At 37.8% G+C, this 27497-nt stretch overlaps 2 protein-coding genes across 7 annotated transcripts in view; one reads left to right on the forward strand and one right to left on the reverse strand.

The window, feature by feature from the left end:
- The first annotated feature begins 1730 nt into the window (after positions 1-1730).
- On the forward strand, positions 1731-17122 carry ELMOD2 (ELMO domain containing 2). Of its 6 annotated transcripts, none has more exons than XM_044430764.1 (9): positions 1731-2273; positions 2927-3074; positions 4025-4053; positions 5194-5291; positions 7474-7603; positions 8694-8827; positions 9532-9600; positions 10239-10372; positions 11524-17122. In XM_044430764.1, exons 2-9 carry the CDS (start codon positions 2930-2932, stop codon positions 11676-11678), a joined length of 894 nt encoding a protein of 297 aa, XP_044286699.1. In that variant the 5' UTR covers positions 1731-2273; positions 2927-2929; the 3' UTR covers positions 11679-17122. The 6 variants fall into 6 exon arrangements, with proteins under 6 accessions (XP_044286699.1, XP_044286701.1, XP_044286702.1 ...); XM_044430766.1 differs by having other exon boundaries at positions 1731-2262; XM_044430767.1 differs by having other exon boundaries at positions 1731-1891.
- A 102-nt stretch (positions 17123-17224) lies between these two features.
- Positions 17225-27497, reverse strand: part of TBC1D9 (TBC1 domain family member 9) — a 60882-nt gene continuing 50609 nt past the window's right edge. The window contains exons 16-21 of the mRNA XM_044430762.1: positions 26988-27228; positions 23935-24000; positions 23362-23448; positions 21259-21333; positions 21048-21148; positions 17225-20036 (exon numbers count right to left, since the gene is read on the reverse strand). Coding sequence (XP_044286697.1) covers positions 19335-20036; positions 21048-21148; positions 21259-21333; positions 23362-23448; positions 23935-24000; positions 26988-27228 — 1272 coding nt within the window. The 3' untranslated portion in view covers positions 17225-19334. The remainder of the gene's footprint in view (positions 20037-21047; positions 21149-21258; positions 21334-23361; positions 23449-23934; positions 24001-26987; positions 27229-27497) is intronic.

The raw sequence follows: 27497 nt of genomic DNA on the forward strand, positions 1-27497 counted from the left end.
GTTTGTAGCTTTCATCTCTGATTCTAGCACCTTTAATGTCCATATCTTCCGTAACACTTCTATTTAAAACCTCTAAAATTAGTATGAATAACAATGGTGATAAGGGGCATCCTTGTCTTGTACCTTTCTGAATATCAATACTCTCATATTCTTTTCATTGTTGTCCATTTTATTTTTTTAATATTGTTTCCTACAATATAAACATTGCATCCCGAATTCACCCATGGCTATGACTGAGATATTCACGGACAGTATGTGTGGGTACCTATAATATTCTGCCCCTCTCTTTACAAACTTCTATTGCCCTGTCAATTTCCAGGTAACCATTTAGCAGACCCTTTCTCTTATTGATGCATACTCAATTATTAGCAAGAACTGAGTAAGGTAACATTGCACTGCTCGTCTACTTCCGTTTAGAGTATGATGGGAGCAGAGTACAAGTATGTATGTGGGATGCCACTGGTATTAAACATCCACATTAACCAGTATGTAAGAGTATTCAATAAGGTTTACAACCATTACTCTATATGCTTCTGTAAACTTGCAATCGAAATTATTTATAACTAGACTGAGACATGCCATCTTTGAACTCTGTGTGAGAGGCACCAAGCGGGCAAACGCGATCTCTCACAGAAGTATGTGAGGCCTTTTCACATGGTTGTTGCCCTCCATCGGCTCAATTGTATTTTCCAGACGTTTTCTCGGTTCCTTTAGTCCAAGGAAAGTCTGGTATTAAATTTTAAATCGCTACAAAAGGGAACAGCAGCTTCGTGCACAGCCGTAAATCGGCCATACTAAGGTAATGTTACAGCGGTACCTTGTGCTTAGCGAATTTATAGAAAAATCGAGAAACGCAAATTCCAGGATAAAAACCCGTAAAGACACATTTCCTCCCGCAACGAAAACGGAGGAAGCTGCAGTAAAAGAGCGGGTTAAATCCGTCATGTAAAGAAGTTCCATGTATTCGTGATTATTTCACAATAATTGTGAGAATATAATTCAGAGTTTACATCGTTTAGAAATCAATAGTTCTACTGCATCGTCGAGCTCCGTGTAGCTCTCCCACAACCCCCGTTGCGCCTCTTCTAGCTCATCCCGTTATCCCAGCCTCTTAGGGGGGAAATAACCTCTTCAGGGGGGTCCCTCGCGCCTTTCATCTGTCCCGGAGATTTTCTCTCAGCTCCGCCTGCCAAAGCTGAGTGAACGCCCGGACCGGCCCTGAGCCCTTAAGGAAGACGGCCGTCGCCACCTCCCGCTTCGTGCCTCGCTGCGTCCACCGTCCCGTCCCTGGCCGCCTCCTAAAAAGCAGGCGGCCGCCTCCCGCTGCCAGAGCCGCGCCTCGGCAGGCGGGCGGCAAGCCGCGGCGCCACGCCCCTTTGCCCGCGCGAGCCCCCGCTGCCGTGGTAACGCTGGCGCCAAGACGCGTCCTTTCTTCTCTGGCTGCTGGACGGTCCCGCCTACTCGGTGCCGTCGCTCAACGGGCCTAACGGACGCCACGCCCCCTCTTGGCCCTCACACGTCGCCTCGCTTTCCTGGCAGGGCGCCTATGGAAGGTGAGACCGACTCTTCCGTTTGTGTAGTATCTAAGGAGGTGGGTAAAACAACCAACAAATTTATTCAAAGACTGTGCTCCATGAGGCGTTAACTAAGCGCCCTTTCCTACCATAGCCACAGCTTTCACTTCCGGGTCTGTGTGGAAGCCGCTTCCGTTTCGGGGGAGGGGCCTGTTGGTGACGCCGCTGAGGGCTCTGCCGTACCCTCGCAGGGATGATGTGATCAAAGTTTGGTACCGATTAAAAGGGGGAATGGGCGGCGGGAGACCGTGCAGGGGGGTGCTGGTGAGAGTACATTGGGATGTGGCTCGCGCGCGGGATGCCAGCGTCGCATACTGGTTTGAGCCTTTTCAAGTTTAGTTGCCATGCAATGGCCTAATACTAGCTTCTGGGATTAGGTACATTACAGAAGCGGAGAGAGGGAAAAAGAAGGCTTCTTTCGGTGACGTGCACAATATTTTTTTTTTCATACTGAAACTATGGTCTTAAAGACTGCGGCTGACATGACTTCCCAAAATTATCATTTTTTAGATATAGTGAAAATGTTTAGCTGTCGACCAGAAAGAAGGTGGTAAAGCTTGGCACTTGGGTGTTGTTTTGAAATACATTTACCAAAAAATAAAAAGAAAGAAAAAGAAATAAAAGGACGACAAATTGAGTGAAATCCTATTCTGAAAGTAATTCATAACAATCAATTTGTCCGTTAAAGGTACTACTTGGGTAAGAGTTCTGTAATTATTACAGATTTCTTTACAATAAGGGGAATTAATCTTTTAGAATATTTATACATTGCTGTTTAACCAAACCATTTACTGGATTGTTATTTATTAAACAAAATGAGTGTAAATGTGTTAAATTTGTAGTAAACACTAGTAAATAAGACTGCAATTCTGTATGCATTTACTTGGAAATAAGCATTGTTAAACTCAGTGAAACAGTTCTGTGGATATGTATAGGATTGGGCTGTAAAAGCAGCAGATTAAAATGGCCCAAGTTCAGAAATGTGAAAGCCTAGGAGAATGCCTTAACTTGCAAGAAAATAAGGGCAACACTGAGAAAAATTAAAGCTAGTTATCTCTGAATCAGTCTCATTGAATGCAATAGGAATTACTTCTGAGTAGACTTGCATAAGATTCTAACTTTCGTTGGAATGTGACCTTAGTGTAATAGGTGGGAGAGCTGGAACTGGAATTTAGGGTTTGGAATCCAATTGTGTTCCCACCTGGGGAGTTTTCCACTGAACAGAGTGCTACTTTTCTGAATAAGCAGAAAAGCAGCTTGCCCATGAGTGCTTTTACAGCCTAATCCTATGAACCAAGTTTTATAATATTTATTATACTAAGTCGCTTTTTGTGGTTTGTGCATTTTTATAGAAAATGATCATACAGTTATGGAGGTATTTGTACACAAATATTTTCCGATTTTGGATAAAATGGTTCCTAAGACAACTTACTGGAAAATGTGAACTTCAGCGTATCTGTGATGGTTCAAGGAAAAATGCAGAAAGGACACTAAAAATAGGTAATATGTGTGAAACATACAAGAATATTATACACAGATTTTTATGTTTTAATCTCTAAAATTAGTTTGATAACCACAAGTCAAGATATATTTTTGCCTTTTCCCTAAAGAATTGTTGTCTTTAATTTCCTTTTATTTCTTTGTGGGGTGAGGTTCCTGTACCCAAGATGGGTGATTCATTTTAAATAGTTGCTTTAAAATCTCACCTCACTATTCTGCTCATGTGCCCCGTCCAGCTAGTTTGTGGGGTTTATTTCTTCCCCCATTGGACTTTGGTTTTAAAACCCTTTTGGTTTTAAATCCATACTTTCCTTTAGAGTTTGGTCTATCATTATCTTCCCCTCTCCTTTCATATGTAGCCCTTTATGCCCTTGGTCCTATGGTTCTTTGTCTCCTTTCCTAGGCTTTGTTGTCTTTTTTGCCTTTCCCTTGGAACTGAATGGCTCGGTCAATGGCAGCCAGGTATTCCTCTTCCTGTCCTGTGTTTCTCTAGCATCAGGCATCTCAGTGACTTCCACAGACTTTGTCACCACCATCACAGAATTTAATACATTATTACATATATATATATATATATATATATATATATACACACACACACACACACACAAATGTGTTTCAATTTTGAAATATTACAGAACCAAATTTTGGGATCTTTAATTTTTAGCAAAAAATGTCCTTATAATTGAAAAATTTCCATGTTCATGCTTGCTACTACAATAATATGGATGTATATACGATATAGAAGAGTGTTTCCATGGCTCTTTAGCATGGAAGTAGCTAAAATGCAACTGTAGAAAAGAAACCACTTCTTTCTTGCTAGTTTTTGTTTGATTTTTAGTCAATAGTTAACATGTTTTTAATGTTGCATGGAGGACTTAAGCCAGCGTCACAGTTGTGCCTATTAATCAGGTTCTTTGAATAACTTCTACATTTTTATCTTATTACAGAGCATTCATTGGAAACATCAAAGTGTAAGGTAGGTTATCTTTTATATTATACACAGGATCTAAAAAGGAGACTAAGAGTTTGTGTGTATCAAGCAAGATTTTTGTCTGTCTGTTTGCTTTGAAAACAACTATGATGTATCGACACTAATTTTGACATTCACATTAATTTCAAAATCAGTTGCTGCCTTCATGGGTGTATGTGTATTAGCTGAATGGGAAACATACATTTAAAGCACCTGAACTAGTTGTTCTGATGTGTGGATCCTGCCCTCAGAAGTCAACCTTTTCTTTTGTGTTACTTTTTGAGAAGGGCTTTTCAAAATTTTATACTCAGTTGAGCTGTCTTCTAAGTAAATAAGCATAGGATTGGGTTGAATTTTGTGTCAGCAGAGCACTTTGAGGATAAACGTTAAAAGTGTATGATAACATTGCTTCAGCTTTGGTCACATTAATGCAAAATTATGAGCCAGAATTGATGGCTTGTGCTAGTTTCTGTGAACGAGCAGTTTGATGTGCATGAACTTGTGCACTCCCTTCACATGAGCGGAGACACAAAAACTCCAGGCAAGAATACATTTTTCCTCAGAGATACAATTTTGTATATAAGTACATTTATGCATATTTAATTGAATGATTAATGGCATAATCCTATGGCTGCTGATGCTTTCAAGACAGGCACATAGTACCATCCCTGACCTCACAAAAGTGTTCCAAGGTTATAGCGGGGTCTTTGATTGTAGAATGCCATTCTTTTACTCTTAACAGCTGGTGCTGTCCTTTCCGTACAAGTTGTGACTGAGGTTGCAAGTGCAACTTTGGAGTCAGCACTCGGGCAGTAGTTAGTAAGGCTTTATCAGATTACGGCGAATGCTGGTGGTATCCTAGCCTCTGCTCTGTGTCTCTTGAGGGGTGGTAGAAGTGCAGGGACAGTCCTCACTTCTGCATACCTCGAACAATTACATGCCCCTAATCCTCTGAGATTGAAAACAGAATTTATCAGTTGAATTCTTGCAGCCGTTATTATTATAATTATCATTGATGCAATGCATTTAGTGCTACCATTGGACTGAATTTTTTGTAATGATCTTCTGATGTTCTTTGAAGTTTATAGTAATGGTTTTTATCAATGAAGTGTATGTTAATACTGAAGATTGTTTTATGTCTATCAGGCTTTACAAAAGGCTGTGTGCACTACTGAAGAAGAAGTTGCAAAATGTGTAGCAGAAATCATACAGAAAAAGAAGATTAATATTCAGAAAGATACAACGTATGTCTGCTACTATCTCTAATACTTTCTTTGAGGCTGGCAATCATCTTTTGCTCTTACAGATACTGTTTGGTAGATTAATCAAAGATTTTTTGACTAATGTGATCCAGATAATGTATTGTGGCTGCTAAGACTTCAGCTGAATTCTTAAGATAATCTGCTTAATATAGTGTAATTTTAAATATATTAATCTTGACATAAATAGACCATGATCTGAGCAGAGTCCATCTTCACTGAAATCAGTGATAGTTTTACTGTTGTTTTCTGTGTCATACATATTTTTAGATTAGCTCTGTGTAGTAGTCTAATGTATCTGAAGAATTGAAATACATTAGAAGGCTCATCAAACTTGACAACATTTTTTTACATACCCAGTTCTTGTAACTAGACCACATGGCTTTATGAATAGTGTTCTCAGTGATTTGAAATGGGTAATACTCTGTTAAACGCGTGGCTACTAATGCATTCTCAGAATTAGTCCATATTCTGAACTGTAATCTAATGAGCAGTACACTGCTTGCACATCCAAAATGTTGAAGAAATTAAAGGCTACTGTGGCATAAGGAATATCACTCCTCTCTGCTGGCCATGGGAAGAGGTTCATGGGTTTGTTCTCACTCTTCTTTTGAATGAAGCAGAAAGTGGTGGGGCACAGCTGCACCAGAAATGAGAAGTTATGTATGGAGTACCGTTACAGGTTTCTCTCCCTTCCCTCATAATCATGTTCAGTAAAGCTGCAATCCGTTTTCCTAAATGTCAGCAGTCTGAGATTAACTGGTCACCATTCATTGGTATAAGTAGGATTTTTTGCATAACTCCAGTTGATTATGGACAAGCTTCTCCATTCCCCATATAGTTCCAAGGCATTGATGGTGGATGTGTTTGCTCATGGTAGTCATTTAGGGCGATTTTAGCATGTTTAGTTTGGTAGGTCCAGTGTTAGGAGGGCTTGTTTTTGAAGTACATTGCATATTTGGTATATACCCTGAAGCAATGAAAGGAGGCAGTTTATCAGTGTGAGAGAATCTAGGAGGGAGGTCTGTCTGTCTTTGGGCACTGCTTTTCTGACTTCGAATGCTTAAGGCTTTCTTAATGGCAGCTGGCAATGAAAAGCGAGCATCAGCCTTAGGGCAGAGCTGAGGATCAGTCAGAATTTGGTGGAGGGACAAGAGAGACACAAGGAGTCATGCCTTTGGAAGTGAGTACTCACACTAAAGAAAAAAAGAGGCAAGTTAACCAGTTGTAGATATTAAGGTTTTGGTTACTGTGGTCCTCATTCAACTTCATATTTGATCTCTTCATTTAGGGTGTGAGAACAGCCTGTGAATTAGAGCATACAGGCTCTTAGGGTATTTGAAAATAGTGGATATAGAGTGATCCTTTTCCTGGGCAGTATTCATCTGTTTCCACACACTACTGGAATCTACCATTGTAACCAGAAGATGTTAGAGGCACATGAAATAATTGAGAAGGAGCATTTCTGTTAGTTCCAAGGTTGCTTAAGGAAGTACTAGTTTTTTGGATGTACAGGACAGCTGATTTTACAATACAGATGATAAAAGCTTGGTTTGCATGTAAAAGTAAAACCATGGTTTGGCTGTTGTGACAGTGCCTCGGGTTCTTGCAGCTTGTGTCTCTTGCTGCTTGGTTCACAAAATCTTAATTATTACATTTGGACTGGGTGGAAGGGGGCATTGATTTATAGAAGCCTTAGATGGCTTCCAATTCCAGCTTAAGGCAGACTGATTTTCCTAAACAAAAACATGAGAAACATAATTAAAACTTGTAAGAGGAAGGTGTGTATGAAGGCACAGTCTTAACAGCCAAACCATAGATTGGATGTTCGGTGTAAGCAAAGTTTACAACATCCTTTACTACAATGGTAAACCAGTATTCATATTTGAGATATGTCAACATAATTTTGTGGGTGTTACTAAGTTCTTACTTGAAAGTTCTTAAATTTCAAACCATATTAACTGATAAAACTGTGTACCATTTTATTGCAAATGAAAACTGTTACTTAAAATATACAAATTAATTTGTATAATTTGTATTTTTTTGTATTACGTTTGTTTGTTTATGTAAGCCGTCCCGAGGCATTAAGCGATGGGATGGCATACAAAAACTCTAAATAAATAATAAATAAATAAATAAATAAAATTGCCTTTTTCATATATTGCAGGTTTGCTTTAAAACTACAGTTATGTTTGCTGCAGATATCTGGTTGCAGGAAACTTTATTTGGCTGTAGAAGAGCTGAGAAAACAGCCATATAATTCAGACAATAAAGAACATGAGGAACAACTAATGGAGGTGAAAATGATGGATAGGTTTTAAGTGCCTCTTTTCAGATACTTAAGTTTAAACTTGTGACTCCGTGATCATTAATAATATATTTGTTTTTGATCTACTTGAAGCTGCACATCTCTGGTTAGCCTTAGCAGTAGCAATGTAGTGAGATCACTGCATGGCAGTGATAAAGATTTATAAAGTTATGAATGGCATGGAAAAATTGATAGAAATAGCTGCCTTTTATTATATTATCAAGTTACAATATTTCCTTATAAAATTGATTCAATACTAAGTCCAGAAAAAGCAAGCAAAGGTACTTCATACAGCATAATTAATTTATGGAATTAATTGCCATGGGAAGTGATGATGGCTTTAAAAAGGGTTAGATAACTCTATTGTCAGGTACAATATAAATAGCTGTTTATTATCCAGTTTATTTAAAAATTAAAGCCTCAGTATTCAGTAGTTGTCTCTACAGGGGTAATAAAATTGAGAATGCTTTCCTATCATTCCATGTTTATGATCTCTTAGAAATGTCTGGCTGACAGCTCTTTGGAGACAAAATGCTAAACTAAATGTTCTGATTAAGTCTGGCACTCCTTACAGCATTGTGCTTCTGGTTATTATTATTAAAAGCTAGTGCAGCCTTTGTGGTTTGCACCTGACATTTGTTAAAAGAGAGTTATAAAATATTTTATTGTGAACTCATGTGCCTTAATGCAAGTTCAGCATTCGCACCAGTACTCATGGAGCTACTGCATGAGCTGCCATGCGCAGTTTGATAGGGAGGCAAAACTGTTCACATAGATCAACTTTCTCTGCTACAACAAGTAGAGAATTTGTGGTGGGCAGGAGGGCTCCATTCCCACAACAGAGTATATATGATCAGTATGACAGATATTTTAGTTTAATGTGAACAAACAGAAAAGCAATCCTTGTTAATACATTTCAGGGACTATTTGGAGATGTTTGTGTAAACTGGTGATAGGTGGTTTGTCTTTTTAAAGTCTGTTGCTGTAATTACATCATATTAACTGAGACTTGTTTGAATACCTGATAATGACGTGAGGGAAATACCAGTAAGTGTGTTAATGGGTACGTATTTATGCAGCTTTGGAATTTGTTGATGCCCCATGAAAAACTGAAGGCTAGAATCACGAAGCAGTGGTGTGACGTTGGTTTTCAAGGTGATGACCCTAAAACAGACTTCAGAGGAATGGGCATGCTGGGATTAATTAATCTTTTGTAAGTCAAGATGCTTTTTCATGATTGAAAATCAAATTATTCTGTGCAACAGTAGAGAGTGAGCCAATGAGCACTGAACTCAGTAGTTAGAATCCAATGTGTCCAAATGAATTATTTCAGAATCTATTATTGTATTGTTCATGGCATCATTAACTCAGACCTCAGTCCTCTAACCTCACAACATTGTCCGGAGGAGGCGGTGCATAGGATTATTTGGAATTGGAGCTTCTGGTTCCTCAGAGCTGAGACTCCTCTGCTGCACCTCACTTACAGCCAGCTCTGAAAGTACTGTGCAGGCTGCTGCTTCAAGTCAGAAAATGGAAGGACTAAAGGATTGTTCTGCTGGGGAAAGGGTGGGGGAGAGGTTGGGACCAGTGGCTTATGCCTATCCAAACAACTCTCCAGCTTCCTCCCTCCCCTTCTATGGTGCTTCATTTAAATGGCCAGAAAGAGCAATCTAGATGAAATTCAAGGTTTGATGTGTGGTGCAATGAAGATCACTGCTGTGGTACCTTGCAGGAATGCATGTAAAGCCTTTCTGCATCCAGGATGGAGGACATTTATCATTCCCTTAGTTACACTAGAGCGTAGGTGAAGAGCTAATGCAAAGTTCATTATTTCAATGTTCTGCAGTAGTAACTTGTCACATCTAGCATAAGTAGTTTCTTATAAACTAAAGTAATTATGCTTACATGTGTTTTCAGGTACTTTAGTAAACACTATCCACGTGAAGCTCGTCAAATCCTTTCTCGTTCCAATAATCCAAAACTAGGGTAAGCCACTTCTCAATAAAACTATTATGCTAATTGTCTGTTACTGAGGAAAGAGTTGTAAACTAACTAGAGTTATTTTAATTGTTGATGAATAATCTTAAGGCACAGTTAACCTCTGCTTCTAAAGGGAAAGCTGGCATAATATTTGTGAGTCTGAAACAGTAATTTGCCCAATATATAAAGTTGTTTTTTGTGTTACCTCCCTCCCTTCTCCGATCTAGGTCTAGATTGGCATGTTGGTGTCATGCACCGTGACAAAACTATCTGTTTTATTAATTTTCTCTCTTAACAACTCTGAGGCTTGATCAGGACTTTGTCTTTACATCACCTTTCATACTGAATATGTGAAAAACATTTCACATAAACATGTATAAAGTCTGAAATTAAACTAAAAACTGTTACTTAAAAACTGTCAACATGGAACACCAGACATTGGTGTACTGCTGAAGAGAACAGTTTGTACATGGAAAGAACACACATGCACGCACACAACTTTGCTATTGCTATTTCAAGGATTTCAAGCCCCATTAAGGTGGCTAGCTTGGTGCAGCCTTGGTAATATTGGACATTAATAATGCTTACAAGCATTGTTAAAAGTGCAGAGAAATAATTGTGATAAGAATGTGTGTTTGTCACAGATATTCCTATGCAATAGTTGGGATCAATTTGACAGAGATGGCTTACAGCTTATTAAAGAATGGCTTTTTAAAAGTTCACTTCTATAACCTGGTTGCTGGTGTACCACAGATGAAAGACTTCCATCAGTTTTATTGTGAGTATCTGCAGGTATCCTTCACAGATTTTTTTTTTTTGGTGACTTCTCTTTCTGAACCTATTTAGAGGTTGTTGTGGTTGCAGAAAAGTTTGGAAAAGATGTAGTATATTTGCTGAAAAGCATGTTGAATTATACCTGGAACCTCTCAGTCTACCTCAATTTGAAGCTGTAAAGTGAGATTTCAACACACGTTCAGCAAACATACAATATATTGCTGTAGATGAAAGTTGAGCTTCCATGGGCTGATACACATACTACATATAACACATTAGCAGGAGAACAAAGGTATATAATCAAGTCTTCTGCCATTTAGTTTCCAGACAACCAGAGTTGGCTTGTTTTCTTCCAGATGAAATAGTTGCAGAACTTCTTTCCAGAATCTGCTTTACTCCACAGTCCATTATGGGGAAAAAACACTTTGAATAATGATGCCGAACACCTACTATAGCCTTCTTTGATGCTGGCATACTCATTCTGTGTGAGAAAATTTAGTAGATTCCACTGTTCACTGATGTGGCCTGTGCTAGCTTGTTCTCTTCTTTGGAAATAATACAAGTTTGCCCTAAAAATTATGACCAAATCATGGTGGAACAAAAGAATATTAAATACTGCCTGTTCTTTTTATAGTGTTAGCATGCTCTTGTATATATATGTTCTTATTTGTTGCATGCACATACATGAATAATCTTATGTTGGATCCAGGTAAATGTACGTATATTGAGCTTGGTGGAAGCTGATGTGTCCTTTCCCCAAAAAGCACTTTGAATATCAGAGGATCCCACCAAAAGGTGAGGGCTGTGGAGTGTGAGAATCCCTAAAAATCAGGTGGATACAGCCTCCATGAGCAGGAGGCTTTTCAGAGGATGAGAGAGAAGGGATATCTCCCACTGTCCATCCCCTTAGGTGTATTTCTATCTGGATCTAACTCAAGATTCATGTTCAATAATAAAAACTTGAAAGAAAAAAGTGCTGGGGTTTATATTTTTGCTTGTGTCTGAAGTAGGTCTTTTGATTTTAACCAGTGTATTTGGAGAATCAAATGCAATTTTAATGATGGCTGCAGTTTTTCAAATTTAATTTATTTGTAATGTATGGTCTCAACATATGTTTTGGGTTTTGTTTTTGTTTTTTTGTTTTGGTTCCTGCAGGTTATTTGGCCTATAAGTTTGACCAATTTTGGTTTGACGAAAAACCTGAAAGTATTATGTACTTCAACCAGTATAGAGAGAAGTTTCATGCAAAGGTCAAAAAACAGCTCCAGGATTATGACACAGTCCTTGCCTTAAAAAATGAAAAATCATAATGTGCAGTCCTGTGGGTTCTGCAGATGAAAATTATGCACTTGACTGGAATCCTCATATTTAACCAAAAACTTCATTTACTGATCAAAGTTTTGTACATCTATTTTTTTATTGAAAAAATCAATAGCTTGAACAATCAACAGTTACTTAGGATGGTATTCTACTTGCTGGAGGTAAGAACATCTTAAAATACAAAGACCCTCACAGGATCACAGAACATAATAACTTCTGTGCATCTGGTACTAGAAGGTGAAAAAGTTTCTCGGGCTGCATCATATTGACTAGCGATAGCGTTTTTTCCCCAAATTTGACTCATGTTTACTTTATCACAAGATATGTTGCAAAGTTTCACAAATAGAAATAGCTTTTGTTGTAGATTTGTATGTTAGGATGTATGATCTGTTAACAAGGGCCATTTGGCCATTTACACACAATGTTTAAATTATTTGGATGAATGAAAAGTTCTTCACTTATGCCTATATAAGTTTATTCCATAGTGCTTCAGGTTTAGTTGCTCTTTGTCATGATAGTTGGTGGATTAAAACTTTGAATCTTTGCAACTATTTTAAGGTTGAAACATTTCCCAGTGTTCTGTTTATTTAAGGCTATGCAATTGCCTTCCTATATCAACCATTGGACCTTTTTCCCTTTGTCAGCTAACAAAATGACAGCTAACATTGGAGCTCAAGAATGTTAGAGCTTAAAATATGTAAGGGGATAATCAGTGTTAACTGTATTTTTTTATTGTTTCTTTGTTCTGTGTATTGAGGAAAGCAACTCCGATGGTGTATTCCCAGACAATCTAGACAGTAGGATTTTGTACCTAAGTCTTGTATCAAACATGCTTAAACAAGCTTGGTTTGTAACTAGCCTTGTGTTTGTATGTGTGTGTTTTATAAGTGGGGTGATCTTTTTAAATCATTAAGTGCCTTTTACTTACTGCATTTGAGCCCCATCCACGAGGCTTTGGAACTGACCCCGTATCAGTGCTGAACAGATTCTAGCACATAATGGCTGCTGTGCTAAGACTGATACTAGAATTAAGCAAAATCCATACTTAGTTGCTTGACTTATTAATGATATTGTCAGTGAAAAAAAGCAGCACAGGAAGAGAAGATCTGAAGGAAGAAAAAGATGCACATGTACAGGCAATTTGGAGCCAAATTACTTAGCAGATGCACAAACAGCTTTTAAATAGCATATTGCATGCATGTATGTAGATAGCAAGCACTTCAAATCAGGACCCTGCTGTGGGAGCTAAACAATGCTCCTTGACCGGTTTGGGGAACCCATTGTTACGTGTATTGCAAAAAACCCTTCCCATTGGACAAAATGCAAACTTTTTTCCAGTGTAAATTGCAAGCATGGATAGTCAGGAAAGATGGTGAAATAATCAGGTCCACAGCAGGAGAATGACACAAAGGGCATGACTCTTTCTACTTTCATACCAGGGTACTGATCTACACTGGAACTCCTGTGCTTGTAATTTACTATTATTAATAGTGTGAATGGTGATGCCCTTGGTAATGCTCGAGCATTGCAGACATTTCCTATGTTGAACAAAAATCCTATAGCACCTGATAATAATCAAGGATCTGGCATAACTTTGAAAAAAACAGCACTGATTACATCTAATTTATGGGACAGTTTAATATATTTTAAGGTTAAAATTGTTTTCCCTTGAGGGGCAAAATATATCCTAATAGCAAAATAGAAGGGTTAGTGAGGGTTTTTAATATCTACATCTATTTTTATAGATGCTTAGTATTTTGCAATAAAACATTCTTGCAAGAGAAATTTGATATGTGTAAAATGTGTTGGGTTGTAATCCAAAAGACCATATGGCATAGATGTACCCCTTGAGCTCTTGTGTGCAATGGCAGCTTTGCTTCCTTCTCTGAATTGGGAGGCTGAGGTTTGTCATAAAGAAAATGGAAAAGCTCATATACTTGGTTTGCATAGGCACTGGAGTTCTTGGTTTGTGCAGAATGAACAGAAACGTAATTTTTGGCTTAAACTGTTAAAATGAAGAAATTATTCCCCTTTTTTCATGGTGTGGAGATACAGTGATGACACATTAAGTTCCATGTGAGTTTTCACTTTAATGCTAATAGGAAACGTACGTTTCAGTTAGGTTTTTAAAAAGTAGTTTCACTATATTATATGTATCAAAATATTGGAAGCTGAAAATTCCCAAGTAAGAATACTGGAGAGTATTCAGGGCATGCCTTCATGAGAGCTTGCCATATTGCTTTTTTATTGTTTAGTTCTGAATGAAAAGTGCAGGACATTGTATTCCCCTACACATCTCTGCATAATATACTATTTTTTCCATTGCCTTAATTGTTCCTTCAGTCTGCTTGTTGGATTTATGGGAATGAGTGTACTTTGGTTGATTTGGGGGACTGGAGATGCTGATTCAGGCCATCCAGGTTCTAATGAATATTTCACTTGGATGCTGTCTGGGTCACGATGTGTCAGAAACTTAAGGCTGTACCTTTTCTTGCCCAGTGGCAAGAAACATGTAGGATAGAAATTCCATCAATGTTTAAAGTGTTAATTTTGAAATGGGCATTTTGGCCTCCCAAATAATGGTTGCCACAAGATTAAGTAGCTGTCCCAAAATGATTTGTTGCTATGATACTGCCCTTCAACCAAACAACTTAGATCCATTCAGGATGTTTTTAAGAAAAAGGCTTTGTGGGATCTGAGTCTACTAAAACTCTGGGCTAGATTCTGAAATTCATTTTCTGATATATCTACTTTGGTTTCTCAAACAATGGTTACATGTTGCCACATGGGGGTTCACCGTTTGGGTAGCCTTTACAGCCAAAAGGACCATTTGGCATGAACATGTCTATCTCCTAAGGTAGGGGGAATGCAAGATCTTGTCTCTATTGCTGAATGTCAGCTATGCTTACAGGGCATCTAAACAATGTAGAACAATCCCACCTAAGTTCAGGAGATGGGGAAGATTAATTATGATGAATAAATTTGTGGACCTGTTCACACATTTTGGCTTGAAGTCCTCCAGCTGCTTATGCAGGACACAGAACCCACCAGAGGGTGTTGAAACCTAGAACATTTGATAAGCTACCCAATGGCTGATTCTGTTATGTCTGGATGCTGGTTTGTTTGGGGATATGCAAAGCAATACCTTCTATCTGCAACAACCATAATGCATTTTTGCCATAAAATTTATGTATTGTTCTTGAGCAACTGTAGTTAAAAAGATCAATGTTTGACAACAAAATATGCATAGCTTTAAACAATTATAAAACATCAAATGAAAAAGATTATCCGTAAGCTGTAAGGTGATAACATTATCGGTTTTAGTCAGTGTACTCTTAAATAGCACTAATAGTCATAATTAGGAATATTTATTGAAAGGATTTTTGAAGTTCTGAGAGATGCCAGTCTTGTAAATATTTTGAAATACTCACTGCAGACTAGAATGATTTGTATCTTCTTTATTGAGTGTATGGTTTAAAACTATAAAGAAGTGTTCCTGAGCTATCTTGTCCCAGGTAGATGTAATGTTCAGTTAAAATAGCAAAAGCTTAATACATTCTTAAACTAAAAAGCCTATACATCCTTTCAGGGAATTAATCCCATTTGAATGTTTAGGATTCCATGGTTAATTTTCAAATGTAGAGGTCTCTGTCAAATAGAATAATCTCAGACAGTTTATACTGCTGTTGATTGGACTGGTGATACTCAATGTGCTCCTTACCTTTTTCTAGGTATGGCAAAACTTTTCCTGTCATACCAGGGCTTAGTCTTGATTTGGAAGGAACCTTTAAACTAGAATGTCCATGTGGCAAAACTGGATAAAATAATACAGAAAAGCTTTATTGATGTTGGCCGATTGAGGAAAGTGGATGGTCTGAGGAGGAACTGCATGTGTTTGTGGTTTGTTCCTGGTCCAGTGAAACCTAATTTAATCAATGTGACATAATTCCATCTGAACTGAGTCAGTTTTTCACCAGGCATGTGTACATCCTTGTCCATTTTCACTAAGAATTCACTTGTAGTTCGTCCACTTGATCGCCTTATTTCATACTGTGAAAACATTAAAAACTTGGTGATAGGCAGCAGTATTTTGTAAAAGTAGAAAGGGATTTATTGTTTAGTATAATACTGCATTGTGACAATCCTAATACATTAGTAGCTCTGAACATGTTCTACAAAGTTTCAGTCCACCTTGAAGTAAAGACTGATTTCTTTTTAAGGGAGTTAAATACATGACCAGATGGAGAAATGTTCATTTGAACATGGGTGTGGAAGTTTACATGGAAATAGATGTAGTCATTTCTATGTTTCCCCAAAAGTTTATGAACCTGTGTGATCACATGGAAGGAAATCCAACTGTTTGCATGTACATTTCTTTTATAATATTTGTGTTTTGAATAGCATATTATTACATGTATGGCAATATTGAATAAACAAGTCCAAGTTTGGTTTCTCAAAACAATTTCATAAAAATCCAGGCTTGCAAAATAATGGATTAGGGTACAAAATTAAGCACAAGTGCAAAATTCTTGAGACAAGTAAATAGTTTCCTTGCTTAAGGATGCTAATTACAAAAATCAGTTATTGTTGCTCATAAAACTGTAAATACTTGCTTGAAACTTTTGAGTGCGAATGAATAGAAGTTTACGAAGGTGGATTCAGTTGCAGATTTTTTCAATGAATTCAGTAAAAGGAAATTGCCAATTACAGAAGTTGTTCATAAGCATCAGGTACTATTTTATTGGTTGTGTCCTGTATGAGAATTGTATCCAATGGTAATCCTCTTCAGAGTAAATCCACTGATAGAATGGGTGTTAAGAGAAACTTATATTGGATACAACCCTAGGTATCCAAGTTTATCAGGCTATTTACTTCTGTTGCAATTGATAGAGTATCTTGAAAGTATGTAGGATGTAGAAATAGAAACCACATGATCCAAAATGCAATGGACTTATCTTTGAAAGCAAGCTTTTTCTTTATTCCTTCAAATTATTTCCTGTCAAAGCTGTTAAAGTTGTAAGGTTCAGTAGCCTGTATTGCTAATTATTGTTTCTAGTCCTTATGAATTGTATTTCTACTAATTTACTGTTGTGGTACTAGTATGGGTAAAATTGTTCTTTCTGTTGCTGAAGTGTTCTCCATTCCACTGTAAGAAACATTTGTGGGTAGTGACGTGTAAGGCCACTGTCAACTACCTAAAAGTATGTGCTTATTGTATTATGGAAGCAATAAAATGTGATACATGTTTAGGAGTGGAATGAGAATATTAGTAAGGAAAAAGCTGACCAGAAACTATTCTTTTAGCAAAGTGTGTTATATCAGAACTTTCCACTGCACTGTTGCTAGAATTCTATATTAGAGTTCAGCATTTTTGTATTTCCCTCTGTTTGTTTTCATAAACATTCTAAAGTATCAAATAAAAAGTTCAACAGAAGTCTCCAAGTCTCCAATCCTTTGATCAAGAACTGAAAAATAAGCATGGTTTATATAATATCTATATGACCAGCAGCAGCCCAAGGAATAAAGTAGGCATATCAATGAATGTTCACCCTTCAGCTAGATTCTTTTTTCAGGCAAGTTTATATGTTCTTTGGACTCAGTAGAAAGGTAGCGCTACCTAGTAATTTGTTTTGGGCTTGTAATTGTAAGCTGCTTATTTTAGTTTTGCTGCTTCTGTGTTTTATCCCTAGGCAGAGATCATTTTGCTGAAGCATTTTAAGCAAATTGCTATGCTTCTCTTTGATGGGAATTCTGATACCAATGTCACTAATCCCAATCCAGAGATTTCATGCAGCAGGGTACTGCAGGCTAGGCCTCTAGCTAAAACCTTACCACCCATCACATACAATTGGACAGGAATACAGAAAGTTTTTATTTTCAGGATGGTACCTTGGGGAAGATTCCATATTCCATGCTTCAGTCACAGGCCTATGAAGAAAATATGTGCCATGGAGACATCCTATGCATTGTTAACTTTTAAATTATCTGTTATAGAGATGACCCTCCTTCAATACAAGTTTTGATTTGTTACATAAAACTAACTGAAATTCATGCTAGAAGAATTACATAATGAAAGACAGTCACACTATTTGCATGTGATACTAGTTTAATGTTTTTCTTTTCTTTTTTTAAAAAGAGCCTTATTCACATTTACCTACTGTGGTTAAAACTACTTTTGACAGTTATTTTAAATAAGAATTAAGCCCATAGCTTTGGCTAAAAAAATTGGAAAAAATTACATGATAATATACAATATATAAAAAACAAAAGTAATGGATATATTTTTGAAGGCAGCAAATGAAGTTCAGGTATATAAGAATGATCTGGGCCTAGTCATCTGTAAATGAAAAATCAACTAAGGTATTGGTTTTTTAAAGACTGGGCACAATCCAATCTTACCATGGCCACAGTGCCCACATTCCGAGAACTTGCACAGGCTCATTGAAATCCTGTTTCCTTCCTGCAGATGCAGTATGGGCTGTAGAAAACAGGTTCCTATTGAGCCTGTGGGAATTATGTGCACTGTAGCAGTGGATTCTGTCCATTTTATGGTTCTGAGAAAGAAGCAAGGATTCAAAGTGCAGGTGCTCCATTTGTCATTCAACATACCATTCAGTAAATGACATTATACAATATTAATCTATAATAAAGTGACAGTGTTTTCATTCATTAAGACTTTCAAACATTCAGTTACATTTTCTTGCAGATCTTTTTTAGATTACATTCCTGCTAATGACTGGTTTAAATGGAGATTTTGCCATTCAGCTATGAATTTTTCATCTACGATAAAAGTTAGATTCATAGTAATGCTTAGATCTAAAATTGTCAACACAGAATTATCTACAGATTTTTTAAAAATCCTCTCATTTTAAAAAGGGGTACTGTGAAGTGTTTAGGTACGGTCTTGAGCAGGTGCCAAGGAAAGTTTCTGGCAGTGTCCCTGAAGAATGCATTTTAAAAAGTATTAGAAATCCTGATTAAAAAAAAAAACAAACAAGACATCCACCAGGGATGCTGCACAGAACACTTCTGAATCCTAAACAAGTTGACAGCATCCCTTTCTATTTTTGCCTCAGTCTACCAATCCCTTACAGGCACAGGGATTCCAGTGCACACACATGCTGCTTCTTGCCTACAGGGGCTTCCATTTCTCTATCTGCCTCAAGCTGAAGGAAACAGCTCTGTGCAAAAAAAGGCATACTAATGTAGAGCTGCTTCCCCCAAAGTGAGTGGAGAAAAACTGTATACAAAGGAGTTCCATGGGCACACTGAAGCACATACAGTGCTAGTTCTTCGAGCAGCCATTTTTAATTTTTACTAGTCTCTTCCTTAAAGATCTCAGGCCTGTTTGGAAAACATACACAATTTTTCATTAAGTTAAAACAGAACAAATTGTCACCAATTTATCCATGGATAGCAAGGCTAATAATACACGCACACACCACAGACAATGAACACCCCCTCCCCCCAATGTATACTGGCAGGGAAAAGCATTCTGGTAATGTTTCCCATAAAGAGAAAAATAATTCAAGGTAAGAATTACATCCCAGTGTGTCCACATGAGTGAGGACTAGCAAGTTTTGAAAACAGGACCTGTAATACGTAATAAAAACCTAACATATGCAATAAAAAATTAGCTGGCTCACTTAGCCTGACATAGCTGAGATTTCATAGTCACTCACAGATATAATGGGTTTGCCCATCATCCGCACATTTTTAGCATTTGTAATCCTTGCCATCATGCACACTGGCTTGTCAAAGTACCGCACAAGGGCTGGTTCTGTCAAGAGGGAAGCCAGAAACTGCTCAAAGGTGATGGCCCAGTCTCTATCAATGCTAGTGCTTCTTGGCAGAGAAGTGGCATTGCTGCTTCGAACCAAAACAGTGTCTTCACTGATGTCTTCACAATGTAGCTTGTCATCCTCATGAGAACCTGCACTTAGGACGGAGTAGGAAGACATGGAGCTGTCATCTTTAGTGTCATCATCAGAAATAAGCATGGAAGAACCAGCTCCATTATCCCTAGGAGAAGAATCTTCCAGCTTAATGTCCTCCATCTGTGCACCATCACCACAAATATTCTCTTCTTCATCAGCCAGGAAGCCATCTTGGAAAGGATCACGTTCAAGGTGATACTGCTGGCTTCCCTTCTTTAGAAGTGGGGCATTCTGAATGCCTTTGCTGCTACTCTCGGGCTCTTTAATAGGCTGGACATTAAATAACTTACCAACCTCACCGATTTCCAGAAGCAAACTTGTCACAGCTGCAGTAGCATGATAAAGATCCTGCTCATTGGGGTCTTCACTGAACATATTATACATTGTCTTGCACAATTCAATAAACTGCCCCTAGTAAAAGAAATACGGAGCTTTATTTTCTTAATGCATTTATTCTACTGTATATGCTTAGAGTTATTTTCCATTTTAGGGAGAAACCAGGTCCACAGCTGCCTTGCTGCACCTTTGATACCATATCAAGGGCTCCAAGCCTGCCCTTTGGGTCTCGAAAGACATAGTTCGATTATGAAAAAGAAAAAGGAAGAGCTGCTCTTACGTGGAAACGCTTTATAGAGGGAAGGAGGTACTTTGGCTGTGTTTATTTTCCTGTTGGATGCTGCCCTATTATTTTCCTGTTGGATGCAGCAGTTTCAGTATTATTTATTTAAAACTTTTGTATGCTGTCACTTATGCATGGCATCTTGGGACAGCTTACAATCACTAAAACAACAGTAAAACAGCAATAAATAACAATTAACCAAAATACAATTAAATAAGTTAAATAAAAGCAACTGTTAAACATTAAATTTTTAAATTAGTTTTTAAAATAACAGTTAAATAAAAAGGTTTTATTTATGCAAACTCAAATAGAACCAGTGGATGAATCTTTGAGTTGTGCAAGAGTGTGAGGAAGATGTGCTTCACTCCCAAAAAACCTTTGCTAAATACATATGAACAAGAGATTGATTCATAGATCTTTCAGTACAGCTGTACATTCTGCATTCATCCACAGTACCTTCATGACACTGCTCACCAGCTGGTGTAAGTAGGAAAAGCGTTTCCTTGTTAGGTTTTGATTAAGTACTACTACCAGTAATAATAAAGCCAACTGTGCTACCTCTCAACACAGCCCTGTTATGGGATGTAAATGCAGTTCTAGTGGCTGGATATGGGACTTTTAACCTCACATTTTACATGCATAGGACCCAATCCAGAGGCAGAGTTCTAAGAGTTCTTATTTCATTCTTGCCTACTGGGATGTAAATGGCTTGGTACTCTTAGCGAATATTCGGTTAATAAATCTTGAGTTTTGCATTTGTTAAAAGTATATAAAATGTTTCTTTTTGTTCCAAGAAAGCTTACCTGATTTAGTTTGGGCAAATCCTTTGCATTCTTTGCTTTGGATTTATTATCTTGATTCCACATTCTAAGGTAATTTCTGTTTTCCTGGGAGTTCTTCTTACCTATTACAATCAGTTGCCCAGACAATGAAAGAATTATAAAAATCTACTTTCACAAACCAGAATTTGCACATGTACACATACCAGCTTAACTAACAAGATAAAGAGCATACCTTTTTCAGTTTTCACACTCACGTTAATAAATCCCTCCTCTGCTCCTTGTCTGTTCCTGCCTTCTACACCAACAACTAATAATATGCAGAAAAAATGTAATTAGTGTATTTTAAAAGACCTCGGCACTTATACAATTAAATAAATTAGTGACTACAAGCCTGGGAAATCTGTTATCAGCCAGGCTTTCTGATACAGTGTGCTGTAATGGTTAAGAGTGCAGGATTGGGAATCAGGCAATCTGGGTTCTAGTCCACACTCAGTCATGGAGCCAACTGAATGACCTTGGGCCAGTCACAGACTCTCAGCCTAACCTACCTCACAAGATTGTTGCTGTGGGGAAAAGACTGAAAGCAGGAAGAGGAGAATGATGTAAACTGCTTTGTATTCTTTAAAAAGAAAAACAGGTAGGATAGAAATCTAATAAAACAGACTAAGAGCTACTAAGAGAGAATTGAGATAAAGAATGCATTTCTACTTTTCACTGATCCTAAAGTGTCAATAGTTCAGAGTGGCAAACAGAGATCCTGACATTATCTCCAGTTGCAGTGCCTATCAGGACTACCATGAAGCAGTTTTGAACATATAAACATCAGCATCCCCAGTTTTCCCTTTTCTCTCTTTGTAAACTCACCTCTTCTCTATAATCTGTGTCTTCGTCAGGCTGGGAGATGGTGGCCAGTTATTTATATATAATAGAAATAGTTATCTGTTAAAGTAGAGTTATGTAATTTGTAGTCTTAAACTACAATGCTGTCTACTTCCCTTGGAATATGCCACACTGAACCAGGGCCAGCTCTACCATTAGACATAGTGAGGCAGCTACCTGTGGTAGCAAGTGTTGGAAGAAAAGTAGCAATGGCATATTGGAGCACCAGACTATGGATGATATGCAGCCTTTCCTGTCCTTCCCCAGTCTAGTACCATCCTGATGTTTTGGGCTATAACTGCCAGTATTCTAGACTATTCTGACAGAGGCTGGTGTCCAAAACAACTGGAGGGAAATGGATTAGAGAAGGCTGTCCTACTGTTTTGCTGTTTCACAGAAGTGATGGAGCATGCTGTTCTACCACTAGCACTGAAATAAGATTCAGCCATTATTCTTGTTAAATTCTGTAAGTAGGAAGGATGTATCTGTACTTTATATTGGGTACGGAAGTACCTTGGGCTAGCTCTTTATTAAACTCAGTGGGTTTTCTGTGTGGACATGCGTAAAATTCCAGTATTAGTTAAACTTACCACGGTGTAACAATATGGTACATTGACCCTGACATGAAGATAACTGCTATCTACATTCCCTCACAGTCTGAGTCTGCCTCTTACACAATAAGTAAATCATTCTTTCTTTTATGATAGTCAAAAGATCTTTAGATCATGGAGCTAAATCTTTAGAAAGGAAATGTTTGCATGCCACTTAATAGGCCATGGCACTTGACTGGGGCAATCAAAATTTTGTCACTAAGCAATTCCCGGAGTCCAATGCTGGAAAACACTTTTGATTAAATTAATAGTCCTCTGGATATTAAAAGAGCACCACAACAATGTCTTATAATGTCCCCTTTACAGAGTGGTGCTTTGATTAATGTGATGGAAAAGAACTGTTTTCCAGTTTTTGCTATTTGGTTTGGTTTTAAGGGATTATGGGGTTAAGAAGCGCTCGCTCCCTCTCCCTCTCCCTCTCCCTCTCCCTCTCTCTCCCTCTGTGTGTGTGTGTGTGTGTGTGTGTGTGTGTGTGTGTGTGTTCCTGAGTCTCTGCATGCACACTTGTGAGTTTCAGTCATTTTCCTCTGGTTTTTTTATTATTTTATTATAATAGGGGTGTGTGTTGGTCTATTCACATTTTAAAACTTTTTCCTACTGATATTTTTAATCAGTAAAGTTTGAAGTTCTGTGGACTCCTCCGAAAGAGAGTTTTGAAACTGGTTTGGTGGAGGCAGCCAGAGAAATAAACATTTCTGTTTGGTGGTAGTAGAACAGACCATTAAAAGAGATAAGCAAAAATAATTGTGGGTGCTCTATTTTTTTCCCTTCTACTCCTGCAACATTGCCAGTCCATGACAATCATGAAGGAGGACAGATAATAAATCTGAGATAAATTCTTATACCATGTGTACAATCTGGTGTGATGTCTTCAAAGAAGTACTGAGTTGCTTCAAAAGCAGAATCTGGCTCTTCTTGATCAGAAGATGGGTCTGCACAAAAGAAGTGTCAAGTATCAGGTCACTGAAGTATCGAGTACAGCTCAGTAGATAGGTCAACTCACTTGCATACATTAGGATATACATCCACATGAAACGTATTTTAGCAACAATCATCAAATTATTAATTACTTGTAACTACTTGCTGCACTAAATATAGTTTAATCAATGTGCTTATTCTGTTTTGCATTGTAATTCACAACTTTGATTTAAGACAAGCAAACAAACAGAACTATGACTGTTCCATGTTGCAAAGCCACCCCAACCAATCGTTATGTTGGAATAGAAAGTCCACTATTGGTTGGCAGGACAGGGCTACAGGATGTGTCTCAGTAAAGCTACAACCCTAAACGCAGTTATTAAGGAGTAAGCCCACTAAACACAGTAGGTATTACATCTGAGTAAATAACCATAGGATTGCACTTGCAAGAGTCTTTAGAAGAATGTTATGGCCTCGCGCATGGCCCTATGCTTACTCACCAGGCAAAACATGCATTTTATATAGCAACTTCAGCTTTTCAGTAAGATCTCCATGGCATGCTGCACCTAGAAGAATTATGTCCACTTTATCAGTTACTGAATATAGTCAATACTGTACAAAACATACAATTTTCAAAACAATTAGAATTTACCTTGAGCTATCTTAGCTAGAAAACTATCTCTAATTTACATTCCATCCCATAAGTATCATATACATTCCATAAACACTGAAATGTTTTCATACCATATATGCTGAAACAAATAGGTGATCATCAGGCAATCAAACCACGTTACTCGGTCTCATAAATAAAATTTGGACTCCCTATCCAAATAGTGAATTCACAAAATCCATATTAATGAGTTTAAGCAGTTAAATATTGAATTATATTCTTATATTTGTTGAGATAAAATATGTTGTCTACATGGAAATTCAGTAATCACAACTACATTTGTAATATAGGGAAAGTGAACAGAGAGAAGTTGTCTCCTGCTCCCAGACCTGCCATTCCATAAGACTAGAACTCAAGTTCATTCCATGAAACTGAATAGTGGGAGAGTCAAAACAAATTAAAAACACTGCACACAACACATTGTTAAATTATGGAATATGCAACCTAACTGGTAGTGATAACCACCAATCTGAATGACTCTTAAAGGGGACCGGACAAATTCCTGGAGGATAAGGTTATCAATAGATTTTCGTAATGATGGCTATATGCTACTCTGCTATCAGAGGTTTGTATGCCAGCTGATGGAGAACATGAGCAGGAGGGTGATATAACTTCATTTATGTTCTACTTGTGGGCTTCCCATAGGCAGCTGGTTGTTTAAATGGACAATATGCTGGACTAGGAAAGCCTTTGGTTCAATGCATGGCTCTTTTGCTTTCATAATTGCAATCTATTGTTTGCTTTAGGGGCTATTCCAAAAGTCTTAGGGACTATGATATAGCTTCAGAATACTGAAAGTTATAATTATGTCCACTTGAGGTCACAGTCTGGATGGTATGAATGGAACTTTTATGTTCCAGTTTTTAACTAACACAGGAAAGAAAACACCCTCAGCCAAAGAACACAAACAGCAGGTATAGCCTGTTTTGGGACATGGGGAGGAGCAGCCTTCTTGAGGGCTGGCAGGGAGGATATATTTTTATTTTTATTTATTTAAAACTTTTGTATACCGTCCATTACCAAATGGTCTCAGGACGGTCTTACAATAAAACAAAGTGAAGCACAGCATCCATTCTATACAGTAACAACTCAAAACCTCGACCTAAACCTTAAAATACTGGGAAAATAAAAAGATTTTGGCCTGGTGCTGAAAAGAATAGTGTCAGTGCCGGGCAAACCTCTCTGGGGAGTGTATTCCACATGAATAACATAGGATGTTGCTTTATACCAGGTTAGGACACAGGTCCATCTGGCTCAGTAGACTCTGCATCAATCTTCCCCAATCTGGGACTCTCCAGAAGTTTTACATCTCAACTTAGCCAATACCCAGGAAGGATGAGAGTTAATCATCCAAAACATCTGGAGAGCAGGTTGGAGAAGGCTGATCTAGACTAACTAGCAGTGGCTCTTTAGGTTTCAGGCAGGTTTCTTTCCCAACCCTAGTGGAATCCAGGAGTTTTTCATGCAGAGCATATTATATTCCAACTCTGAAAATTAAACTAGTCCTATGTAGGCCTTTTTACTGACCCACAGTACCGCCATCTTTTCTGGACTCAGAGTCTGTTTATTCTCCTACATCCAGTCCCTCACTGAATTCAGATAATGGTTCAGGACTCCCACAGACTCTTTGGCAATGTTTGAGAAAGAGATAGAAAAGTTTTTAGAAACTTTCACTAACCCTGAATGTTGGGGCCAGATTATTGTTCAGACTGGAGATAGGGCATGTGATGCCCTTGATGTAACAGCTGCCCTGGCTACCTGGCTCTTTCTGAGCCCAATTCTGATTGCTGACTATGACCTGTAAAGACCGACACAGACCCCATTCTCTCATATGAGTCTCCCCATGTTTTAACATCCTCAGGAAACATACTTCTTTCTCTCCTGCTACTATCAGAGGCACATCTTGTGGAAATACAAGCTCTTCCCAAGCTATTAAACGTCCCACAAAGAGAGGCCAGGGTAGCTATATTCCAGGTGTCCTTCCAACATTCAAACAGGTTTCTGGCTACTGAGGAAAGTTTCAGTCTAGTCCATGGTATTATTCAAATAAGTGTTATTTATCTCTTAACATTTCATTGGATGTATTTTACTTAATGAATTTCTGTACCTATTGTTAGCTACCTTGAACACTATTTTAGTGGAAAGTGGAAATTGAACAAACATGGTGATATATTAATTGCTCCCAAATGCATCAGCATCATGTTCCATTTTGGGGTGTCATCCAATCATACAGTGATGCAGTGTATACTTATTATGCAAAACTTTAGCCGTATGAGAGTGTCTCATGAACAGCATAAATTGGGCTTTTCTTAGAAACCATCCCTCACAAAATGCTACAAGCAATCTTTACTCACAAAGTGACCTTTTGAAACAGTAAATAACAAGTTATTTAAGGAATGATTATTTTAAGCTCAACTCAAATGTTGCTAAGATTTTGGAAATATTTTTTTACTCTCTTTGTTTGCTCCTTAGCTTCAATCCGTAAATTTACATTGATATAGATCAATATGTATAACAATGGAAAATTTAGAATATGTCCTATACATATTATGGAACAGATACACATTTTATTTGAATAGTAGAATGAAAACCTAAATGACAATTACTGACTGACAAACAACCTAATATTAAGAAGGGGAATGCATTTTAGCTTCTAGTGGCAACAAAATGGCAGAATTGAGTTTGAGGAAAAGAAAATTAGCTACTCCATATAACCTACTGTTGAAAGTGATTTTCACAGATATAATCATATCGAAATTGTTAGAACATAAATGCATACAGCCATTTAGAAATGCATGTCAAACCAGTGATTTCACAGTTAATGGAAAAGGGAGAGATGAACTCAGCCTCAGAAAAGGAACTTAGTGCCTGCATTCTCCTTACTTAGCCCAGAAACAAACTCTCGAAAGTTGATCAAGGAATCTCCATTTTCATCCAGTAATCTGAATAAGCGGGCAGCCAAAACATCAGAGTGAGTTCCACAAGCCCAAGGAAAGAGGAGAGCGAACATCCCCTTGAACTGCTCAAAGTCAATGCGGTACTGTTCCAAGTAAGGCAAGCTGGGGTCGTGGCGATCAGTAGCATTGCTGGTGCCTCCCCAGTAGCAGCTAGTGAGATGCTCTGCCTGAAGAAAAGCAAGACACATGCTATTATCCTTAGATATTATTGCACCGGCCATTACAATTCATGATGCTTTCAAAGAAACAAGAATTTTGAAAAATACATTTCACCTTTGCTAGTGCTGGCAATACAATAGACCAAATGCAGGAAACCTGGTGCCCTCCAGATGTTCTGAATTACAAATCCAACAATCTCTGATGACTGACTATGATAGAGGGGGCTGATACTATTACTCCTAAGAAGGAAGCCACTTCAGTGCCACCAATGCACTAA

The sequence above is a fragment of the Varanus komodoensis genome, unplaced genomic scaffold (genome assembly GCF_004798865.1).
Source record: "Varanus komodoensis strain SLA01 unplaced genomic scaffold, ASM479886v1 scaffold21, whole genome shotgun sequence".
Classification (NCBI taxonomy): domain Eukaryota; kingdom Metazoa; phylum Chordata; class Lepidosauria; order Squamata; family Varanidae; genus Varanus; species Varanus komodoensis.

What these genes read in the sequence shown, in the direction of transcription:
- ELMOD2 (XM_044430763.1), top strand. Translation starts at nt 1,806, where the DNA reads ATGGGCGGCGGGAGACCGTGCAGGGGGGTGCTG. An exon ending in GACCGTGCAGGGGGGTGCTG is followed by an intron (nt 1,839 to 2,926) that starts GTGAGAGTACAT and finishes GCATTTTTATAG; the next exon opens with AAAATGATCATACAGTTATG. An exon ending in ATGAGGAACAACTAATGGAG is followed by an intron (nt 7,604 to 8,693) that starts GTGAAAATGATG and finishes GTATTTATGCAG; the next exon opens with CTTTGGAATTTGTTGATGCC.